Below are 24,246 nucleotides of genomic sequence, written 5' to 3' on the forward strand. Positions count from 1 at the left end.
CAAGCGAGTATGAATATGTACATGTGTATATATGTATATGGCTGTGTTTGTGTATGTATATTTATGTATATGTTGATATGTACGTGCAGGAGTGTGTATGTAAATATGTGTGTATATGAGTGGATGGGTCTTTCTTTGTCTGTATCCTGGTGCTACCTCACTGACGCGGGAAATGTTAATCAAGTATAATGATTGCAAAAAGAATATATAGTTGATTAGATGGCTTGATTAGGGCATTCGGTTGCCTGTGCCATCTCAACTTAAGAAAAAAGATGCATGGTGGATAGAAACTGATAGAGATACATTGATGAAAGCCTCACAAGACATTATGATGTGATGCACATGGCAAATGAGCTGTTGGGAAATCTGAAGAGAAAAATTAGACCATAGTAGAGAAAGGCTATGTGATTGAATTGTTGGGTTTTGCAGATCCATACAAAATGGCCTCAGTGTGTAGTGAAATTGATGTAAAGTGACCTCATTGGTTGAAACTAATTGGTTGGCAGGTTTCCAGACTGCAGCTTCAAAGCACTAGGTACAAAGCGAATCATTAGATCTTTTTAGGAAGTTTTAGAAATGACTAAGGTGACATGCTTGGTTAGTTTGTGGTTGACTTAAAGTTCAATAGGATTTAATAAACAACAAAGACAGCAAAAGCACACTTGGGTACAAGTATTGTAAATCAAAGTATTTATATTTATTTTACTTTGTCGCTGTCTCCTGCGTTAGCGAGGTAGCGCAAGGAAACAGACGAAAGAATGGCCCAACCCACCTACGTACACATGTATATACATACACGTCCACACACGCAAATATACATACCTATACATCTCGATGTATACATATATATACACCCACAGATATATACATTTATACACATGTACATAATTCATACTGTCTGCCTTTATTCATTCCCATTGCCACCTTGCCACTCATGAAATAACAACCCCCTCCCCCTCATGTGTGCGAGGTAGTGCTAGGAAAAGACAACTAAGGCCACATTCGTTCACACTCAGTCTCTAGCTGTCATGTAATAATGCATCGAAACCACAGCTCCCTTTCCACATCCAGGCCCCACAAGTTTTGATATACTTTCAGGACGCTTGGACAGAGATAGCTGGTTATGAGGGAAGAAACAAAGAAGAAATAAAAAGTAGTAGCCAGTGTGGTTCAGCATTAGAAGAAGAATTATTTAAACTTCGTGCAGTCTCACAGAAAGGTCAAGAGTAAGTTACAATTTCTTTACTGTTATATTTGTTGAAGTAATTATCAAAGTTAGAAGTTAGACAAATATTCTGGTAGCGAAACACCTCGTGAATTAGTAACCCCCTTTTCAACTGTCAATACACAATATAATTGTAGAGGAGCCTTATTGAGCTAAACTAACAAGTCACCACTGAAAACTAACCAGTAGTGTACTCCATGATGTTGAGAAGTAGCATTTAACCTCTCCTTGTACCTTTTAGACAGGTATTTCATCGACTCTCTCGATCCACATGCTGAGTCAGGACTCTGCTATCAGTTCTTGGGATTCAAGATTAAGATTTTTTTGTTGAATTTTTTTTTAGAGGAAAACTGTTTAATGGCTTCATATGTAAAATACAGTATGATGTCAGCAGGATTTGCTCTGATCAGTAGATTTTGTGACTGCTGTCTGCATATCATCGGTACACAGGAAAATCAAAGCTTTTCTTACTGAAGAAATGATATTGTAAATCAAAAAGCAAATGCATTGAAAGATTATAGAAATCAGAGGAGAGGAATATAGAGATTATACAGCAACATTTAATTTCAATTTTTAGTCATCAGCATTTATTCCCATGTCAAATGAAGTAAGCCTGCCATTTAGAATTCTCCAGGAGGATGACAGCCAGAAGGATACCTTGACTGTTTATGCAAGTGCCGTAAGCCAGCTGCTATTGAACTTAAAGATGTTCATCTTTTTATTGCTATGGTTGCTGGCTAAGTCACTAGATGAAATGAACCAGAATTGTTCAAAATAGGTAGAAAAAGTAAGAACAGGAGAACAGATGAGAGCAAAGAAGAGGTAAAGAAGAGATGGAGTAGCTCCCATATGAACATCCAGGACTGTCAGACCTTTTCATGGTTCCACTAAACAGTGATTTAAAAAGATAGAGAAAAAAAATCAATACTGCTCCTTGAGAAGCTCACTGACTGCAGAAGCACATTGTACATAAAGATGAGATGCAATGCCAAGGAAGTGGGAGCTCTGAACGGCTTAGAGCAGTGGGTCAGTGTGATGTTGTCTGGCTGATTGATCAAATGCTTTTCGTTAAATGAATGAGCAATTTCTGTTATCCTAATCCAAAAAAGTGAGTGAAGGGAACTCCATCACCAGAAATATAAGGGTGGGGATGATCCTGACCCACATGATATATAAGGGAATATACCTCATACTTACTAGACAAACCATAGAGAAGAGAGAGAGAATGTTAGAGAAATAGGAATGTTGCACGCTTTAGAGAATTTTTGAAGCTGGAAAATGTGTGGTGTACCACATTGCATTGCAGTCATGTAGCTAAAAAAAGGACCATCTGTGAGAGAGACTCTTTCTCAAAGTATGGTTCCATAAGTCTAAGGTGGTCCTTATGTATCCTTTATTTTCACATATATTATCGAGTTTCCTATTATACTGGAGTTCTCCAAGACAAGAAAATGGGAAATGAGGGAAAAGAATCTCAGGAGGATAAAACAAGGAAATTTGATTTAAAAGAAGAATGATAATGAAAGATCAGGGAATTTTACAATCAAAGCCAAAATATTATGAATTCATGTAATGATATGCTGGCCATTGTATGATGTCTTGAAGGTAGTCATTTGAAAGTATTAAGCTCTTGGATATGGTGGTTGCAGGATATTGGAGGCTGCTTATTATTTTTTTGACAATCAGAAACTTAGAATAGGTAACCAGAAAAATCAGATTTTTTTTTCTTTTAGTTACTGTGGAGACCTTGATTATGTGTATATGCACTTTAACATAGGGTCGTGAAAATATGTCTTTCTTTACTCTGACCAACCTAACCTTATTGGCTCAACTACAGGCATACTGTAAATAAATATTTCCTCAGGGCAGAGCAAAAAATAAGAGACTTGGAACAGCAGTTAGAGGAAGCTCATCTGAAGCAGCAAGCCACCAAACAGGAAATGGAAGAGCAGAATTCAAAACTCAAGCAAGTAAGTCTGATTCTGTTTCTTCGCAGTGACTTGCATGAGAATGACGAGATTAGTTTCCTTAGGTTTTTATCTGCTACTATTTAACATGCATTCTTTCTTTACCCCAATGCCCTTTTCTTTTATAGAAAGCATAAACCATGCTATATCTCCTTGTTTTGCCCTTCAGTGTATTACCTTTTTTTTTAGCATGAAAATGTGTATCATTTTTCATGATGGAATGGCCAAATAAAATGTATGGGACTTGGTACGTTGAAATACAATATATGATATTCAGCTATTATAGACTCAACAGTAAAGCGCACACTCCATCTTTAGCAGCTTGCCAAACTTTCCCAAACTTCATATAATCTAGGGAAAATGAATTTTCAAAATATCTTTACTGTTTTTCAGTCCAGTTAATCTATGCTCATGGTCCAATAAAAGTTTTTTGTTAAAGTATCTGCATCATACAAGAATAAATGATTCAGTTAGTACATCCTATCCAAGCTCTAAGGAAAATAAGACTACTAGTATATCATTCTGATGACTTCTTCACATCACATAAACTACTTACATTTGCATTTTTTTGGCCCCATAATTCCAGCTATCTTTGAAAGGTATTTATTTCTGCTGCTCAGTTTTTACCTTTTCTTTCCAATACTGTAAACAACAATATTTCACATCCAGTATAGTAACTGAAAGCGACAAACTTTTTTTCCACATAACTTTGCAGTAAGCAGGGATAGTCAGTTTCTGGTATTGTAATTTTGAAAATTTTATCAAAATGTTATAAGTTCATAGTTTATTCATTTTTTGTTAACATATCTACAACTATGTAATGGAAGTTTATGAGGAACAAGTTTCACCAGAATTTCACTTGGCAGTTAACTTTTTAGGAATGTATAAACTCCTTTCAGTGTGGGATGGTTGTGCTGAAATTCAAAGAAGATGAAGTGATGATATTCTCTCTCCTCCAGCAATCTTTTGACATGAATTATTTACTGTTTATCAAGGGTTAAAGTATAGATACTATTTGTGAAATTCTTATGAAAAATCTCCAGATGGAAGCACTGATGGAGAGAATGACAGAAGTTAAGTCACAAGTTTCCTGTGTGGAATCCCTTGAGAGTGAGCTATCTAAGGCTCAGGATGAAGTGAGAAGTCTCAGATCAGACAATATCCATATTAGGGAAACGGCTAATGAGTTGCAAATTCAACTGGATAAGAAAGAGCTCGAGGGGAGAACTGATGAGATTCAGGCATTACAGGAAGAGGTAAGTGAGGACTTCTCCATTAGTTGATCAGTTTTACTGCTAGTTTTATAGTTAATCAGCATAGAACAGGTATTCATTTGATTTTTATTGATTTTTTTGCTTCTCTGTATGAATTTTGACCAATGAGATAGTTTAGCTTATGGTATCATTAAGCTGAGTGACAAGCTCACCTTGATTGGTTACACATTGTTTTCAATTTGCCACAATAAGTGCCAAATACCCTTTGTTTGGATTAGACCCTCGTTGTTGGCAAGCGTATCTAATTCGTTCATTGTGATCACAACCATAGTTACAATTTGCCTCTAAAGTGCACCAAAATTCAACAAACAAGCTGTGTTTTGAGAGTTGAATCAACAAACCAAGAGTTGCCATTTATTAGTGATTATGAGATTACTATTGGTATATCAGAATTCCTTAAAAGTCATTATCTGAAATTCATCAGCTGAACAATGCTTCTGCTCTCTTTGTGAGCTCACAAACCTGATCTACATGAGGATATCCAATGTTCAAGATCTTTAACATATGATGTAGGGTACTTCTCTGAATGTTTTTTTTTTTCTTGGATCGATGCTTCACTTCTTTGTTTTAGACATGTTTGTGTAGCATTTTGGGTTGGTAGGTCAGTAAAAGGCAAAGGAATATACCAATACAAAGGACTTATAGGGTCAAGTCATGGAACAGGAATGCAGTAGAAAGTCTTAGGGCCCAACAGCTTGTAGGTGTGTCCTCTTAATCTGTGGCTCAATCCAATATTGGTGAGGCCTGATCCTAAAAACTGAGACAGTTCAGCACTGCTGAGGTTATCACTTTGCATGGTGAGTTTTTTCAGATGGTTTGTACATGGGCCTATGGATGAAAAGGTCTGGATGAATTATCCAAACAGTTGTCTAAAGTGTTTGTCCCAGAAGTGAAGTTGGCACACGATTTAGCTGTGCTTCAGACACCAGCTTTATTGGAGGCTGCAGTTCATTATGGAAAGGCTACAATGACAACTTGGGAGGTAGAACAGATCCCAGAATGTGGTAATGTTACAGAAACATTGCTTTTTTCCAGTTAGTCATTGTAGTGGATCCTCAGAGACTTGTCAAAGATACATGAATAATTTTCTTTAAATCTCTTACTGCTGACTGATGATGGGGGCCCTCAAGAAGCTTGATATTGGTGGGATTAAACATACTTCTAAGGTCTTCATTTGCAGGATTGTCTTTATATAAAAAAATGACTGTTGCAAACAATAAAAAATTGCACCATAATTATATAAAAAAGAAATATAGGTGCAATTGTTACTTAATTTCTTCCACATGAAAAGGGATCAAGCTAAGGGTTGTGGTGTTGGCCTCCTTGCTTCTTACATAATCCTGCTAAATTCCTTTTGTAGGTCTTTTATTTATTTACATTTCTCATAGCTATTCTTCATTTCCCTCATCAACTGATACATGTGATAGTGTTTCTACTCATCACTTGTCATCCAACAATCTACACAGTTTCTGTGGGATCACTGCAGTATGTACAACACGAAGCTTGATGGGTGTACACCTGTAGTGGTGGTCGCAAGGGTGCTTAGGAGAGAAGACATTTTCCTACAACTTCCTGGTGATGAAAGAAACCTTCATGTGCTAAGACTACTAATGGTGCAATAAATCGCTTGGATGTTTAATCAGCCATCGTCTGCACAGTTGTCAGATGACAAGGAGAGCCATTTAAGAGTTAGAACTAAAGCTTTTCATGAAGCTTTTAATTGAATGAAGACTTGCTGTTTTGGATCTATTGAGTTGCACTAAACTTTTAAGGAACAGTGAATGTCGCTGAGTAGTTGTGCTCTTGCAACATATTTATAAAGTCATTATGATATGGAGTAGCTTAATGTGCTTCATGAATTTAGAAAAGGTCATAGATTAATTTTTCTAAGGACTTCATTGAACCTTGTGAGTTGGTTCTTTATTTATTTTCTGTTATGATATTTGACCACTGTTAACAAGCTTTGAGCTCTTTTTTTTGCAGAAGGCACTTTCTGATTTTTGAATGAACAAGTCCATTTGTAAAAACGTTTGTCATTCCAGCCGATGATATAACTTGGCGCATAGGATTGGAATAGTCATTATCTTGTCCCCCAGGTCACAAGAAACTGAAATTATGAACATAATTTTTCATTCTGATTTAGTTTGATTTATATTATTTGTGTCATTTGATATGAATGATTTTACTCTTGCTATAGGTATTTCAGAAGAGGATATCAGGGGAGTGATTTTTTCATGTGCAATATATTTATTTCTGTATAATGTTAAAGGTATGAATGTAAACCTTAGTCTTGATTAACAAATCATCTTAGAATGAAAAGGAAGAAATTAAAAAGTTTTTTATGAACGTAGATGCTTACATTTCATGATAGTGCATTGGACATGTGTTGAGTGTGTGTGTATGAAGTGAAAGGTTATGTATACTTGATACATCCAAGTAAATGTATGTAGTTAAAACAAATTACAGTCTCCCTGTAGGCAGGATTATGATTAGTTAGATAATCTTCCTTTCATAGTTGTACCATTTGGTAATTCATTTTTTTAGGTGCACTGTCTTCATGAGAAGTTGGAGGCAGCAGGATGTGGAGGAGTCTTTGCAGTACCACGCCCACTTCATGGTAATGCAACCAAAGGAGAGGCCAGCATTACTTCTGTGGAAGTTTCTCGTAAACTATCAGAAACCTTGCATGTTTTGGAGGAATCTATATTAGTGCCTTCTACACCAAGGAGAGGGTCTATTAGTTGTCTGGATGAACCTTTCTTGCAACCTCAAGATCTAGAGATAATCAAGCAACAACTTCTAGGTCTTCAGGAAGTACTAGTTGCACAAGACCAATTTCAGCAAAAGCAGCAACAGAAATTTGATACTTTGAATGCAGAGACTACACATGAGAGATTGTATCATTCACAGGTATGAAATATAATTCAGACATTATTCATGTTACTCATGGATACTTGGAGTACATGTAATATAAGACACATGCATCTTCAAAGATTCATTTATAATAGTGGAATAAAATGCAGGTCCAAGATGGTTTTTTTCCATCTAAGATACTTATCACGACAATATTAGTGATAGTCAAGCATATTGTCCAACTTTAGTTTTGTAAGGAATTGATGTAGAAGATATAAAGAGGTGGACCTTCTTGATGATTCTTAAGTTTTACAATTCTCTTCAAGCAAACCATTTAATATTTTGTTACAGTTTCTCACCAACATAGCCTTTTGAGAATCTGGGAGTACTTGCCCAGTGGACTATTAAACCAATGTTTTATCCCTAAAATAAGGTGTGTTCATGAGGATTTATTTCCTTTGACCAGCAAAATATGTTTGATGCAATGTTCCACCTTTAAGATTATGGGAGATGACTTAACAAGATTTCTTGGCAAAATATGGAAGCTAATATAAGATGTTTGACTGAGCAGATGGATGTGAATATTTTCCTTAACACACTATATAAAAGTTTGTGGGAGGTGTAAGTTAAGATCTTTAGTGGGCTCAAGGAATACCATCACATAATGAGAAAGGAATGGAAGAAGGCAAGCGAGTATGAATATGTACATGTGTATATATGTATATGTCTGTGTATGTATTTGTATGTATATGTTGAAATGTATATGTGCGTATATGGGCGTTTATGCATATATGCGTGTGAGTGGATGGACCATTCTTTGTCTGTTTCCTGGTGCTATCTCACTGATGCGGGAGACAGTGATTATGTATGATAAATAGATAAATATAGTATTTTTGGGCCTTGAATGCAAGAGAAAGAGGATGAATGTGTTGTAATTGAAATGCACAAGGACTTTATATGGCTTGAGGCAGGATGATGGTGTAAAAGAAAAATTACTGCACAGGAGAATTTACCTGAGGTTGTCCTTGGAGGTCTCTTACCCCTACTGCTCAGGTTGACTGTAAGCTGCTGAGTTGGGTCATTTGTCAAGCATGCTGATGGAAGCTGTGTCTTGCAGGCCCACCTAACCTCCAAACCCAGGTACACTTTGTAAATATTTATCCAGGGGAGTAGATGGGGAAGTGGTAACAGGTAACAGGCAAGGAAGAAGTAAAGAGGAGATAGTGAATATTTTGAAAGACTGTTGAAAATGTTACATGATTTGATGGTAGACGTTGGATGTTTGGGACATGTGATAAGGTGATAGAAGTGGGATGTTTGGGACATGGAGGGACAAGGAGAAAGTCATGGCGAATGGTCTGGTGAAAGGAGAAGAGGTGGTGAAGTTCTTGAGTAAGAAGGAACATGTCAAGAGTGGTAGAAATTGCAGTTGCATTACTCATGAAAGTGGATAACAGTGTTGTTGGTTGGTTAGTGTGTATGTATGGCTGAAGGTAAGATTCCTGAGGGCTGGCAGACTGGCCCTGTAGTTCCATTGTTGTGTAAAGTCAAGGGAGACAGAAGTGATTGCTTAGATTACAGAGTTGTAAGTCTTTTTAGAATACCTGGAATATTGTATGGGAGAGTAGTGATTGAGAGAGTGGTATCATGCACTAAGCATTTGATTGGGAAGGAACAATGTGGCTTCATGAGTGGACCAGGCATTTGCTTAGAAGAATTTGAGAGAGAAATACCCACAGAAAGAGAGGGAATTTTTTAGGCAGTTATGGACCTAAGGAAAGCATACGATAGGGTTGACAGAAATGCTTTGTGGAAAAGTATTTTGAATCTAGGGTGTGGAAGTAAAATGATTAGAAGCACTGAGGTGTTTTTATCAAGAAAGTAAAGCTTGTGTGCTATTAGAAAGGAGGAGTGTGAGTGGTTCAGGTGAAGGTGGGTTGGCCAGAAGGGCATGTGATATCACCATGGCTGTTTAATCTGTATATGGATGGGGTGGTTGATATATATGTGAATGGTGTGGTGGAGTAGGCAAATGGTAGGGTCTTGTTGTTATGGATGGGTATAATGTTTTATTCTCACAATACTTGTTAGCCTTGGAAAATAGAAAAGGTGAAGAAGGCAATATGCTGAAATTTTCTGAACATATGTGGATGATAGAAAAAAGAATGATAATAAGGAGTATGTAGCTTCATCATATGGAAGTAGAAGTAGGAAGAACCCTGGGTAAGGTTGAAGAGTGAAGAAACATTGTGCAAAGGAGTAATATACTGATTATTTAGGGAGACTGGTTCTGTTCAGTTTATCATTTCATTTGATATATAAGGATTTATTGTACTTATAGTACTTAATGAACATACTTTATCTTTTTTTGCAGGTAGTTGCAGAGGTAGAAGAAGAATTAGTCACATGGAAATTACAGGAGTCTTTCTTTGGAGATTATATTATTCATTCCTGGAACTCCGACCAACTCAACATAAGCAAATCTGGCCAATTATGCCCAGCACATGCCACTCCCTTATCTGAATCTGGCACTTTCATAAATGCTAAAGAGGCATTGCAGGACGTACATGATGAAATACATGGTCCTACTGAATCTAGACTTGAGACTGAATTTAAAGAAAATCATTCTGCTGTGAAAGACAGATGTTGTCATGATACTGACATCAAGATAGATGTAGCCTGTATGACTCCTCAACTGTCTACTGAAATTCAGTCTCTTCCATTAGAGTTGCACCAAGCAGGTATGAATACAACTCCCTCGGAAACATCAGTACTAAGTCAAGTATCAGACTCCCCAACCCAGGAAATAAAGCAGATGAAATGGCAGTTAGAACATTTGAAAAGTGAAAATGCAGCACTAACAGCTCAGGTAAATCAGCTTCAGAAAAATTTACAAAGGTCGAAGGGGATAGACATTCGTAAAGAGAAACTTGTATACAACTCGGATGAGGAGGAAGTATGTGGTAGACAGATTGAAAATCATCAAGATAGTGAATCGATATATGCAACCCCTCAGCAGTCTCTTGCTGATGAGTTACGCCAAGTTGGCATGAATATAACACTTTGTAACAACACATTTGAAACTTCTGTTCTCAGTCATCTACCAAATTCCTCCAGTCAAGAGATCCAACAGTTGAAACACCAGTTAGAGCTGTTAAGCCAGGAAAATTGTTTACTGCATGATGAAGTTAAGCAGCTGAAGACCAGTTTGGATCAGGGAAGAGAAAACTATGTCTTCACAGGAAAAAGAGAAACTGAGGAGAAATGGAACCAAAACACATGTGAAGAATCGCAGAATGTGATTATCAAGTTAGAGAAAGAACTCCATTCAGTTTTAGCAGAGAAAAATACCTTGGAATTAGAAATGGAAAAGCTTCAGGAGAAGCTAAGTGACAAAATGATATTAGAGGAAGAAATACACTGTAATCGATGGCAAATTGAAAATCTCAAGCAAGAGAAATCAGTTGTAGAGGAGGAATTGAAGCTCACCCAAAAAGATTACGAGAAATCACTAGAGAAAGCTGGTGTATCAGTCAGCGACATAGTTCACATCAAAGAATACTTTGAAAGGGAAAATGATCAGCTTTCAATGGGGATAGAGTCTTTACCTAAACCTGAGATTATTTCTAGTTCCAAATATTCTTCCGATATCATGAAGAAACCAGTAAAGACCACAGAAGAGCTAGAACATGAAAAGAAGAAAAATGTTGCTTTGAAAGAAAAACTTGATAAACTAAGAGAAGAGCTGAATAAGCTTAAAGAAAACTGTGTCTCAGAGGCAGGAACAGAATCTTTCCTAGAGAAAGAAAAGGAAAAACATATTGAGACAATTAAAATTTTGATGGAAAAACTACAAGATAGAACAATAGAGTTGGAAGAAGCAAGAGAGATATCCTTACTGCCTCATTCTGAAGGCAAAAAACAGTATCTTTTGAGAAAAGAATTGGAGGATGCCAAAGATACCATTGCTTCCTTAAGAGGAATGCTACTTAATAAAAGAGAATGTATGGAGAGTCAGGGAAAGACACACAAGACCACTGCTGAACTTAGGGATATGAATGAGATGGTTTTAGGATTAAATGAATTAGAGAATATATTTAAAGAGAAGGCATTGGAATTAGAAGCTGAAGGTATAATTACAGCAAATAATCAGCTGGATAAAGACTGTTTAAAGGAAAACACCGTACCTTTCGTTGAGCTGAAAGAAAAGCAAAAGGAACTGGAAAATGCCATACAAAAGATTAAGATTCTTGAGAAAGAAAATGAGAGTCAACATAAGTATTTTGAGGAACAGTTAGCAAATGTAATTGCAGTAAAGGATAATGAACTGGAAATGAGAATAGCTAATTTCAGTGAGAAGGAAGAGTCCTTTGAAAACAGAGAGAGCGAGATGAATATGATAGTCCTGGAGTTGGGGGAGATGAGAAAGACACTGGCTGACAAGGAAATTGAGCTTCAGAATCTTAAGACAGAACACAGTAATCTCCAAACCATGGTAAATGACTTACAGTTGAATTTGATTAAAAAGTGTGAGGAGTATTCTGCTCTGGAAGAAAACAGTTTACAACTGCAGAAAGAATTAGAACATTTGAAGATGGAGTATGAAAACAGGATCCATGATATAAAGAATACAGGAACCAGCCATGAAGAACAACATAACGGCCAAACAAAGGATGTAAAAGCATTAAGTAAGTCTTGTGAACAAAAAAAATTGTGTGATTCAGGAGAGGTGCATAAACAATTAGACAATAACCTAAAGGGAGAATTAGGTAAAACCATTAATGTTTCAGGGACAGCAAACAATACTTTGATCTCTGAGAATTTAGATCGACTCATCATAGACCAGAAACTGGATGAATTGGAGCAACTCAGAGTTGAGCATTCAAGCAAAATAAAGGATTGTGACCATCTGAGACAGACAATAGATAATATGAAGATCATGCTCACTAAGAAGGAAGAGAAACTAGATTTCATGTCTTCTGAACAAAGTAAAGAGATATCCTCCCTCATTGAAAACCTGAGTAAAAAGGAAGAGGTAATTACTAACCTGGAAGATTTGATAAAAGATAGGAATGAGGAGGTTGTCTGTATGAGGTCAGCAGTTGAGGCTAAAGACATAAAGATAAAGCGGCAGGAGAGTGATATAAAAAAAGTGCAGAAGGCCCTGGATGATAGGGAGAAAGATCATCAGGAATCTTTATGTCATATAGAAACACTGATGTCAAGCAGGATGCATGATTTTCGAGAGGAAATAGAACACTCAACAAAGCTTTATGAAGAAGTTTGTACCGACAGGAAAAATATGGCTCTTGTCATCAAGAATCATGAAGAAGAAATAGAGAGATTAACAAGTGAATGTAATACCCTGAAATTGAAATTGGAAGATCTGGAAAGGAATTTTAGATGTATCAGGTGAAAGCCTAGAAATAAAAGAAGCTGAGATTGTCCAAAGAAAAAATGCATTTTCCTTGCTGGAATCAAAACATCAGAGGCTGCAAGAAGATATTGATGTTCTGAGATTGAAAGAGATAGATTTGATTGCTCAGCAAGAATTAAGCAGTCAAGAGATGGGAAAGTTAGTTGGTGTTATTGAAAAATATGAAACTGAAATGTCTGAAAAGGATGAACAAATTCTTTTACTTAAGACTGAGGTAGGGAATAACTCTGCTGTATTCTCTAAGACATTTGTGATGACACAGAAGTATGAAGACATAGAAGACAAAATGAAGAAATTTATGACATTAGAGGAAGAAATGATTAAGTATGGGAGAGAGTTAAGTGAGTTGCAGAATTTGCCAAATAAACTGGCTACTGCTGAGGGGAAACTAGTGACCTTGCAAACTGAACTTAATGGGAAGATTAATGAACATAGTGAAGAGATAACAAGGCACATAAGTGAAAAACAGGAACTTGGTGCAAAATTATTGCACGTTGAAAAAGAGCATAAAAATGTCGGTGAAAAACTAGATGACATAGCTTATCAGTTGCAGGAAAAAACTAGTTTACTAGAGAAAATGACTGCAGAACATGACTGTCTTAAGTTAGAATTTGAAAATATTCAGGAAAATCTTAATAATGTGAGTTTGTCTTTAAGATCTACAGAAGCAGAATTGTCCCAGAGAATTTCAATCTTGCAGTCAGAAAATACGAAACTAAGGGAACTTTTTGTTGGTAAGTCCTGTGAAGGCATCGGTACACAGCAAGCTTATCAGTCAATAAAGCAAACTGAAAAACATGAGTCTGAAATGATTGAAAAAGATGAACAAATGCAAAGTAATTTGGCCAAATATAATGCTAGGATTTTGGGGAAAGAACAAGCAGAAAATGCTTTATTTGAGACAAAGAGTAAAACAGTTAAAGTCACTAAGTTTGAGGAACCAGGCAAGTCTTTTCAGGAGACAGATGAGGGGATAGTACACAGTTATGATGGTACTGAAGAATTGAGGATGAAATGCATGGCTTTAGAAAGAGAAATGACGAAGTATAGGAGAGACTCAAGACAACTAGAGAGCCTGCAGGAGAAACTGGCCTTGTCTGAGAACAAACTTATGGCCTTGCAGGCAGACAGTGATTCAAAGCATGAGAAAGAACAACAGGAACTTAACTCTAAGTTGTTTCAAACAGAAAAAGAATTGAGTGTTGTTTTGGAAAAACTTTATAAGCTTGAACAAGACTTGCAAGAGAAGACAGTAGCCTTAACTAAAATGGAAAAAGAATGTTCCCAATCAGAAGCTGAAATGAATTGTATGGTAAGTCATTACAAGAGGGAGAGTCTTTTGATGGCCAAAGAATATGAAGCATTAACCTATAAGTTAAAGAAGGTTGAAACTGAACTTGCAGAGACAAAGTTGAAATGTGTAGAATCTTGTGAGGATGACTTGGTACCACTTAGCCAGTTTATGAGAAACCACACATTTGAAGAAAATAATGAACTTCGAAAGACATTGAAGTCTCTGAAGGAAGAGTTATTAGTTAAGCATGGAGAATTAGCTAAGAGAGAGCAAGAATGTGCTGAATTAAATGCAGAGATGGATAAAATGGTAGATTATTATAGGAAACAGGGTCAAAATTATGGCGTACAGTATACTTGTATAACAGAAAAGCTAGAGAGCGCTGAGAAGGAACTCTCAGAGACTAAAACAAAACTTATGGAATTGTCCAGACAGGGAGAAACTGTTTTGGGTGGTTTCAATCTTGCAGCATGTGAAACCAGCAAGCAGTATGAGGGAAGTGAAAAAGAGCTTGAAAGTTTATTGCAAGAGAAAATGTCCTTGGAACAAGAATTGGCTGCTGCAAAATTGAAAGCTCTTCAACTTGAAGAGACTAATGAAAAACTGAATAAAAGAATGGAAGATCTAGATCAAAGTAGAAAAACATTAGAAGAAGAATTGAAAGTGAGCAGTGATACTGTTGATTCTCTCCTAGAGAGATTAGGTGACCATGATAAGTTTAAACTTGTTTATCAAGAAGAGAAAGGGGCATTAGAGAAGCAAATTGAGGAGTACCAAGATAGACTAAAGACCTTCAGGCAAGCAGCAGGTGATGAGAGAGTTGCTTTGGAAAGGATTGATGAATTAAAGCAAAATGTAACACATTTGAATCGTGAACTAGAAACTAGCAAAAAGAACTTTGAGGACCTAGCAGCGGAACATAGCAAGTGGAAGATAGAGTACACCAGGTTATTTGAGGAATGTGAAGACCTTAAGGTACGGATTGCAAAAGAAGAGTTTTTGCCTCAAGAAAATAAGAAGGAACATGAAGGGATGTTTTTAGGAGTGAGTGCACTTCCAAGTACAGTGATGAATTGTTCTCCATACGCCTCTAATCTGAACCTCACTGGAATAGGTAGGAAACCAAAGACTTCTGCTCTTGGGAAAGTGAAACATGGCCAAAGAGAAATGTGTACAGAGTTTCCTGAAAAAGGTAGAAGTGTGAAATCAAAACTGGAAGTCTTTGGGCAATCTCAGGGAACAGTGTTATCTGGTGAGGGGTCACAACGAAAGCATACTGGTGAGAGCATGCAGGAACTTGGCTGTTCTGATTATGACAGTATGGAGAGAGACTTCAATAGACAACAGAAGGAAGAGAAAGTTCTCAAAGACATGGTGGAAGAGACAGGTGCAATTTCCAAAACTGAAAAACTGTCTGAACTTCAAAGGTAGAGTATATATAAATGATTATGATTATCTTAAGTATAAGATTTGATTTCTCATATCTTCATTCTCTCAAACAGACTTGTGCTCATGTTATTAACATTGAAATTTTTTTCTATTGCCCTGTATTTCTTACATCATCATCTTTGGTAATGTTGGTATTTCCTGATTTGGTTTATGTTTTTGAGATAGGCATAACTAGTGATCAGGATATAAATTTTTTTTTTTTCATAAAAGTTGTCATTCGAAAATTAACGGTAATTTCTTTCCATCAGGAAATATAGGGAACTACAAGAAGAAAACTTAACCCTGAGGAAGGCTGCTGAGACAAAGGCAACAGACATGTCAGCGAGTGGTGCGTAATCTAGTACATTATGTACAGTAATTTATAACTGTCTGTCTGTTTGTATATATATATTTTATCTATCTTAGTATACCTGATTGCCATTTCCTGCATCAGTGAGGTAGCACCAGGAAACAGACAAAGAACAGCCCATCCATTCGTATACACTTATTATATTATTCTTTTTTATTGTACTTAATCACTGTTTCTTGCATCAGCGAGGTAGCACCAGGAAACAGATGAAGAATGGCCCATCCACTCATATTTATATACATAAATGCCTGTACACACACATATACATATATACACATGTACATATTCATACTTGCTTGCCTTCATCCATTCTTGGCACTACCCTGCCCTACAGGAAACAGCATAGCTACCACCTGATTCAGCAAGGAAGTGCCAGGAAAACAAGACAAAAAGGTTTTTCCCACATTGTGAGTTAGTGCAAGGAACAGACAAACAACAACCTCATGTACAATGGACTACAACTAAAGTCCCCTTATCCACAGCCAGGCTCCATAGATGAATGGGTTTGGCCCATTCAGCCATCTGTCCATTCAGCCTTTATTTTGAAATTATTTGTTTTCACTCTGAATGTCATATGGTTTAGTATAGGTTTCTGAAATTTTCACAGCACAGCATTGCCACCCTCATGTCAGTTTTCACCTTTCTAGCAAATTTTTCCTGTTATTGCATCCAGGAAGCGAACAGTTTTAACATAGGCACAGCTGAATTTTTTATAATGCACTGGAATGATGCAATTTCTGCTTCCTTGAAGGCTCTCAGTAATTCATTTTGATGTGATTTCAAATGTTGCAATGTCTTTTGAATGTTTTGCATATGAGTTGTGAGGAATAGTTTAGAAGGTACCTTTCATGTCATTCCCTTTCAGCTTTTGTTAGATTTGCTTTCTGGCACTGCTCACCACAATATCCTGTATGTGAAGTTCTCTTTAGTATCAAAACTTGTATAGTCACAACCCATGTGTCTTTGTTTCCTCATATGTTTAAGAGACGACTGATTACTTACATAAGTTTTTATATTATAAAACATAGCAATAGATGCTAATTATAAAGAAATGCCTTTTCCTTTAATAATACCATTCATGTTTTATGGCAGGTGAAGATTCAAGTAACATGAGAGACAGACTGGTTGTGGCAGAACGTGAGAATAATGAGCTACGATTGAGGTTACGTGCCCTTAATGCTCCAGCTGAAAAGCAAGTGGTAACATTAAGGAAAGAGCTGAACTTAGCCAATCAGAAGGTTAATATTAATATACCATGTAAAACATCCATGCTTGTTCTCTTAAAACCTCTCAATTTGAAATGCTCCAATCTTTCTCTATTGCCTTAAATGCATTATTTCATAATCCTACATTATTGTGCAAGATACTGTGGCACTAAGAGAGAGTTTTCAATCATCTCTCTCAAACTTGTATACCATCCACCATATACAGATCCCTGTTTTCATATCTGTGCTCCTTTGGTTTCACAGACAGTCCTATCCAGTTTCCTTGATGAACTTGTCTAGATTCCCTAAAAATAATAATTATATTTTTTCTCTTGCTGGAACAGTCATTTAAGTTGATTAACTTAAGATAAACACTTATCCATATCGTTGATTTACTTCTATATTGTATGCCCTTGGCTTACATGGTACATGATGTTTTTAATGATTCTTTCCCTTTACCCCTTTTCTCACAATTCAACAGAATCCTAAGAGCATCTGAGAGAGCACATACATATTTTACCATACAAATGATATATCCATGGGGATTACCTGCTTTGACCATCGTCAAACTTGAGGCCAGTAGATTCATTTTTGCGGTCTCAAAAAACTTGCATCAACCTGTCCAAGCTTTTGACATCATGGTGTAGAGGAGAATTGAAGTTAGGCTACTTCTCACTTACATTTATGTAAACTTTCTTTGCTGGCACAGTTAAGAACTGTCATCTTTTGATTGATGCCAGCTTGCATTTTTTTTTTTTTTTTTTATTTCTTCCCTACAGAAATATCAGATGGGTATCATTGCCTTTTATTTGTTTTCCATATTATGAATTGTAAGTACAGTACTATCTTTTCCTATAATGTGCTGTATGCTTTCTTTCAGTAAAATAGTTATCAGTTAATTTATATAGAACTTCTGTGATACCAGTCTGGAAATCTAGCCTTTATTTATTATGTCTTGTGTTAAACAATGTCAAAGGTTAACTGGACTTGCCTACACTTTCCTCCTAAGGTTTAGTGTTTGGTTGTCTTGGTAAATAAAGGGGCTGACACAAGATGCCTGGTCAGGTTTGGATATCTTAGATAATGAAAGCTGGTTTAAAGTTTCTGCTCCACTCTTTAAAAAGGTTCAGTAATTTCATCCCTTTATGAGCAGTATTGTAAACAACTTTCCATAAGAAGATTTGGTTGGTATGGTTTTAAACAGTTCTCAGCCAACAGTAATTACCTGTATGTCTAGCGGTGCTACATTTGTAGCGTCTCATCTCTTGAACTTTCTCTATCACATAGATTTTTAATCTGTATGGGTAGCATTCAGAATTTCATCATTTAGCCTTTTCCTTTCATCCATTGTTGTGCTACCATAAAAGTACTTTTTGCAAAATTTCTGTGAAGTTTTTTTTGTGATCTTTTCCATAATGTAAATCTGCTTTTACTGGAGATTTGATCCAAAAGGTTTTATGGTTTTCAGTTAACAGCAACACTTGCATTGTTAGGCCTACAGACCTTTTCAGAGTTTCTCCTAGCTACTTCACATGCCCTGGTTCAATCCATTGACAGCATGTTGCCCCTGTATACCACATCACTCCAATTCACTCCTTCCTGTGCATGCATTGCACCCTCTTGCATGTTAAAACCCTAAGCACTCAAACCCCACCACACTAATCCATAAGTTTCTGTTCTTTTCCACTAACACACAGCCTTGTTAGGACTCGGAGGTCTGTTGCTAGTTGAATTAATTTTTTATGCATTTGTATCTTTCCATCTTCAATTCAGTCTCCCCCTTATTGTCTGATACATATATTCCTCTTTGTGAGCCTCTCTTCGCTCATTCTCTCATATGTACAAATCAATGCGACACACCCTCTTCAGCTCTCATACATACTCCTTATAATCACACCTCTCTCATACAACATCTTTACCCTCCTCCATACCTTCTCATCTATAGCCCATACCTTGTATCCATATAATGCCAGTTGGACTCTTATACTTTAAAACATGCTGATCTTTTTCCTCCCAAATAGTAGACCCACTTTCCACACATTTTTCAATATTCCTGGGATGTATTTCTTCTCTCATGGTTCCTTTCACTTCTATGTCCACTACCAGGTATCTACAACACTTCACTTCCTCTGAGTTTTCTCCATCCAAATTCTCACCCAAATTAACATGTCTTTTCACTGCTAAACCTATAACTTTGCTTTCATTCACATTTGCTGTTCTCTTCTGTTCACACACACACCCTTAACCATACTCAGAGATAAAATTCTTTGTCATACAGTTTCTTTTATACATAATTGCCTCCCTTCTTTAGCAAGATAGCATCAGGAACAAATAAACAATGGCCTCATTTGTGCACGTGAAATCTCAAGCTATTATGTATAATGTATGCAAAAGTCTTGCTGTTCTATGTGGTTGAAGTATATGTTAAGATTTTTTTTTCTTGAAAGGTCATTCTGAGAGGGAATCCCTTCACAGGGAATTTGCTTTAATATCATGGAGCCAAAAGCTTCAATCTTGAGGAAGATGATGTACATAAAAACTCTTATACACAGATGTGTACAGCTGCTGATGAGAGAACCTTGTCAGTACTGGTGTTGCCCTTGCCATAAGCCGACATCTGGTAAATGACTGGTTAGAATATCTTCCAGAGAAAGTAAACTTTGTACATAAAAAAGTATACTTTATCCGAAGATATAGTGTGACTAGGCTATTCCATTCCCCCTTCCCTCTTGATGGTTTCTGTCATGGTGTGCCTCAGAATGAAGTTCATGTTTGGCAGCAGTGAAGGGGGAGGAATATAACTGTGATAATTGTTTCAAATGTTAGTTTGGCAACTTCCAGGTGGTTGTCATACTATTTTGAGAGTATTATCAACTGGTTTGAGCTTTCTGGGTAAATGTGAGGCATCTCAGATGATGGGTATCTTGGTTTCCTTAAACAACAAAACTACTCAAAGCTCTGGAGCCTATTTCCCACTTTTTTCAAGAGAGTAATTAGATACTGTTTTGTTTAGTATGTACATTCTGTATATTTTCAATTGCATTGCATTTGTTTATACACGTATCTCTTTATTCAGGTGACCCACTTGAGAAACGAGCTTCGTCGTATACAAAACACAAAAAGCATGGATTCCACAATATGTGAAATCAAGACATCCACTTCCTCCCACAGTCAAAACTCTGAGAAAGCACAGAGTGTTGATGAAAGTGACTTTGACTATTCTAGTGGGAGTGGCATTGTTTTGGTGAGTTGTTGCTTTGTCATTGTTAGGTACAGTCTCTGAGAAAGTTCTCACTTCAAAGTAGTCTGTTATTTCTCTGCTCCTGTTTGGAGTACATTCTTGAAACTACAGTTACCCTATTAAAGGGGTCCTGTGGTTTTGTTTTCCTTGCAAGTTCATTGTTACCCACATTGTAAGCCATTGTTTACACCGCACTCTAGCTGTCATGTATAAAGATAGATTGAAAGTAGTGGGATTAAATTCATGTCTTCCCTTTCACCAAGATTTTTTTTTCAATGGGGATTATGATATTGGGTCATTTTGGGGCTAGTGACTTTGATAACCGATCAATCTTTGGAGAGCCCATCCCACTCCTGATGAAATGCTATCTCCAGATTTTTTCACTATATTCGAAACAGCTTTGGGAGGGTATAAAGGCAGAACATGTAAGTAATAGAAATTTATAGAATTGGGAAGTTAAGACTTAATGACAAGATGACTGATTATTGAGGGGATATGGATATAAGAATATCTATTAGTGGAAAAGTTTGTTAGTGAAATGATTAAAAGTTGAATGAATATTGAAGGAATATGCACATGGTTAAAGAATAATTGTTAGTGGAAAAGTTTGTAAGTGAAATGATTAGAAGCAGATCTTAGGGATACTTAAAGCAGAGAGAAACAAGAATTATGCATGCTTGATTCAAGCAAGCAAATGGGAATATTTATAATGTTATAGACTTTTTCTTGGGAGATTCTTCAAATGTCACTTTGCTGCATAATCACAGAGCAAACAAGTTGATTGCTTCTTTTTTTCAGTTCATTACAGCATAGTCTTTTAACTAAGTAATCAGAATACACAAGAAAAACAGTTCAGAGATGGAAGCAGGACAGAAATGTGAAAAGTGGAAAAAGTAGAAATGGATGGCATAGTTCTAATAGAGGTGTAGATGGATGAAGCACTAGAAAGAACAATTGGTACTTCTTCAGTTGAGATACTAAAAGCAAGTAGAGCTAACTTAGCTGCATATATTCATAACAACAAAACCACAGGTTTTAATTGAATATATTTTTTTTGAAAAATGTGTGGAAGTTGAGAATGTTATCTTGGAAAGCAAAAATGGGTGTGTTTGAAGGAATAGTGATTCCAACAATGTTGGAGGCATGGTTGCAAGGCATGGGCTATAGATAGAGTTGTGTGGAGGAGGGTGGGTGTGCTGAAAATGAGATGTTTGAGGACAATATGTGGTGTGAAGTGGTTTGATCGAGTAAGTAATGAAAGGGTAAGAGAGATGTGTGGTAATAAAAAGAGTGTGGTTGAAATGGTTTGGTCACATGAGAGAATGAGTGAGGAAAGATTGACAAAGAGGATATATGTGTCAGAGGTGGAGGGAACGAGGAGAAGTGGGAGACCAAATTGGAGGTGGAAAGATGGAGTGAAAAAGATTTTGAGTGATCAGGGCCTGAACATGCAGGAGGGTGAAAGGCGTGCAAGGAATAGAGTGAATTGGAATGATGTGGTATACTTGGTTCGACGTGCTGTCAGCGGATTGAACCAGGGCATGTGAAGCGTCTGGGATAAACTATGGAAAGTTTTGTGGGACCTGGATGTGGAAAGGGAGCTGTGGTTTCGGTGCATTATACGTGAGAGCTAGAGACTGAGTGTGAACGAATGTGGCCTTTGTTGTCATTTCCTGGCACTACCTCGTGCACATGCGGGGGGAGGGGGTTGTCATTTCATGTGTGGCGGGGTGGCGAAGGGAATGAATAAGGGCAGACAGTATGAATTATGTACATGTGTATATATCTGTGTGTGTATATGTCTGTATACGTTGAGATGTATAGGTATGTATATGTGCGTGTGTGGACGTCTATGTATATACATGTGTATGTGGGTGGGTTGGGCCATTCTTTCATCTATTTCCTTGCACTACCTTGCTTATGCGGGAGACAGCGACAAAGTATAATAAGTAAATAAATATTTTTTTAGGCTGTAAACACAAAAATGTACACCTTAATTCAACTTTGCAGGAGCTCCAGGTACTCGTCCTGCAAAATGAAATTTATAACTTACAAAAGGAGAAGAAGATAGTTGAGAATGAGTGTAAGACCTTAGAGCAACATGTGGAGCATTACAAGAAGAAAGCACTGGAGTGGAAAGAAAATGCACTAAAGGAGAAAAAAATTGGTGAGAAAGTCAAGAAGATGTTAGAAGTGTTGCAAACCGAAAACACACAGTATAAAACTAAAGTAGAAGAGACATGTAGCCACATTGAACATCAGCAGTTTGAGCTGGGACACCAGAGGGAGATTATTGAAAAATTGGAAAAGGAAAGACGAGAACAGTCTCAAAAGCAACATGCTGAGAATTCTGGTGCTTCGATGGACTCTCATAAACAACAGTTTCATCAGCCCCTTAAAAAGGTGCTGTACATTGTTTTGTACTTCAAATTTTTCCTTTGTGTTTTTAGAATCTAAAGGTCTGACTGATATTTACTGATGATATTTTATAAATCTTATATGTTTTGCATCACACTATTAACTACCTGCCCTATATGTTCTGGAAGGAGGTAAATAGGGTGCGTAAGACAAGGGAGCAAATGGGAACTTCAGTGAAGGGCGTAAATGGGGAGGTGATAACAAGTAGCGGTGATGTGAGAAGGAGATGGAATGAGTATTTTGAAGGTTTGTTGAATGTGTCTGATGACAGAGTGGCAAATATAGGGTGTTTTGGTCGAGGTGGTGTGCAAAGTGAGAGGGTTAGGGAAAATGATTTGGTAAACAGAGAAGAGGTAGTAAAAGCTTTGCGGAAGATGAAAGCCAGCAAGGCAGCAGGTTTGGATGGTATTGCAGTGGAATTTATTAAAAAGGGGGGTGACTGTATTGTTGACTGGTTGGTAAGGTTATTTAATGTATGTATGACTCATGGTGAGGTGCCTGAGGATTGGCGGAATGCGTGCATAGTGCCATTGTACAAAGGCAAAGGGGATAAGAGTGAGTGCTCAAATTACAGAGGTATAAGTTTGTTGAGTATTCCTGGTAAATTATATGGGAGGGTATTGATTGAGAGGGTGAAGGCATGTACAGAGCATCAGATTGGGGAAGAGCAGTGCGGTTTCAGAAGTGGTAGAGGATGTGTGGATCAGGTGTTTGCTTTGAAGAATGTATGTGAGAAATACTTAGAAAAGCAAATGGATTTGTATGTAGCATTTATGGATCTGGAGAAGGCATATGATAGAGTTGATAGAGATGCTCTGTGGAAGGTATTAAGAATATATGGTGTGGGAGGCAAGTTGTTAGAAGCAGTGAAAAGTTTTTATCGAGGATGTAAGGCATGTGTACGTGTAGGAAGAGAGGAAAGTGATTGGTTCTCAGTGAATGTAGGTTTGTGGCAGGGGTGTGTGATGTCTCCATGGTTGTTTAATTTGTTTATGGATGGGGTTGTTAGGGAGGTAAATGCAAGAGTCCTGGAAAGAGGGGCAAGTATGAAGTCTGTTGGGGATGAGAGAGCTTGGGAAGTGAGTCAGTTGTTGTTCGCTGATGATACAGCGCTGGTGGCTGATTCATGTGAGAAACTGCAGAAGCTGGTGACTGAGTTTGGTAAAGTGTGTGGAAGAAGAAAGTTAAGAGTAAATGTGAATAAGAGCAAGGTTATTAGGTACAGTAGGGGTGAGGGTCAAGTCAATTGGGAGGTGAGTTTGAATGGAGAAAAACTGGAGGAAGTGAAGTGTTTTAGATATCTGGGAGTGGATCTGTCAGCGGATGGAACCATGGAAGCGGAAGTGGATCATAGGGTGGGGGAGGGGGCGAAAATTTTGGGAGCCTTGAAAAATGTGTGGAAGTCGAGAACATTATCTCGGAAAGCAAAAATGGGTATGTTTGAAGGAATAGTGGTTCCAACAATGTTGTATGGTTGCGAGGCGTGGGCTATGGATAGAGATGTGTGCAGGAGGATGGATGTGCTGGAAATGAG

The 24,246-nt window shown here is 37.2% G+C and overlaps 1 protein-coding gene across 1 annotated transcript in view; it reads left to right on the forward strand.

Moving 5' to 3' along the window:
* LOC139759863 (uncharacterized) overlaps positions 1-24,246 on the forward strand; it is a 59,591-nt gene that overhangs the window by 32,239 nt on the left and 3,106 nt on the right. The window contains 10 exon segments of the mRNA XM_071682379.1: positions 1,099-1,226; positions 3,090-3,195; positions 4,236-4,448; positions 7,011-7,376; positions 9,694-12,729; positions 12,731-15,477; positions 15,748-15,827; positions 16,941-17,086; positions 20,130-20,297; positions 22,305-22,697. Coding sequence (XP_071538480.1) covers positions 1,099-1,226; positions 3,090-3,195; positions 4,236-4,448; positions 7,011-7,376; positions 9,694-12,729; positions 12,731-15,477; positions 15,748-15,827; positions 16,941-17,086; positions 20,130-20,297; positions 22,305-22,697 — 7,383 coding nt within the window.

Source organism: Panulirus ornatus, chromosome 34, assembly GCF_036320965.1.
Source record: "Panulirus ornatus isolate Po-2019 chromosome 34, ASM3632096v1, whole genome shotgun sequence".
NCBI lineage: Eukaryota > Metazoa > Arthropoda > Malacostraca > Decapoda > Palinuridae > Panulirus > Panulirus ornatus.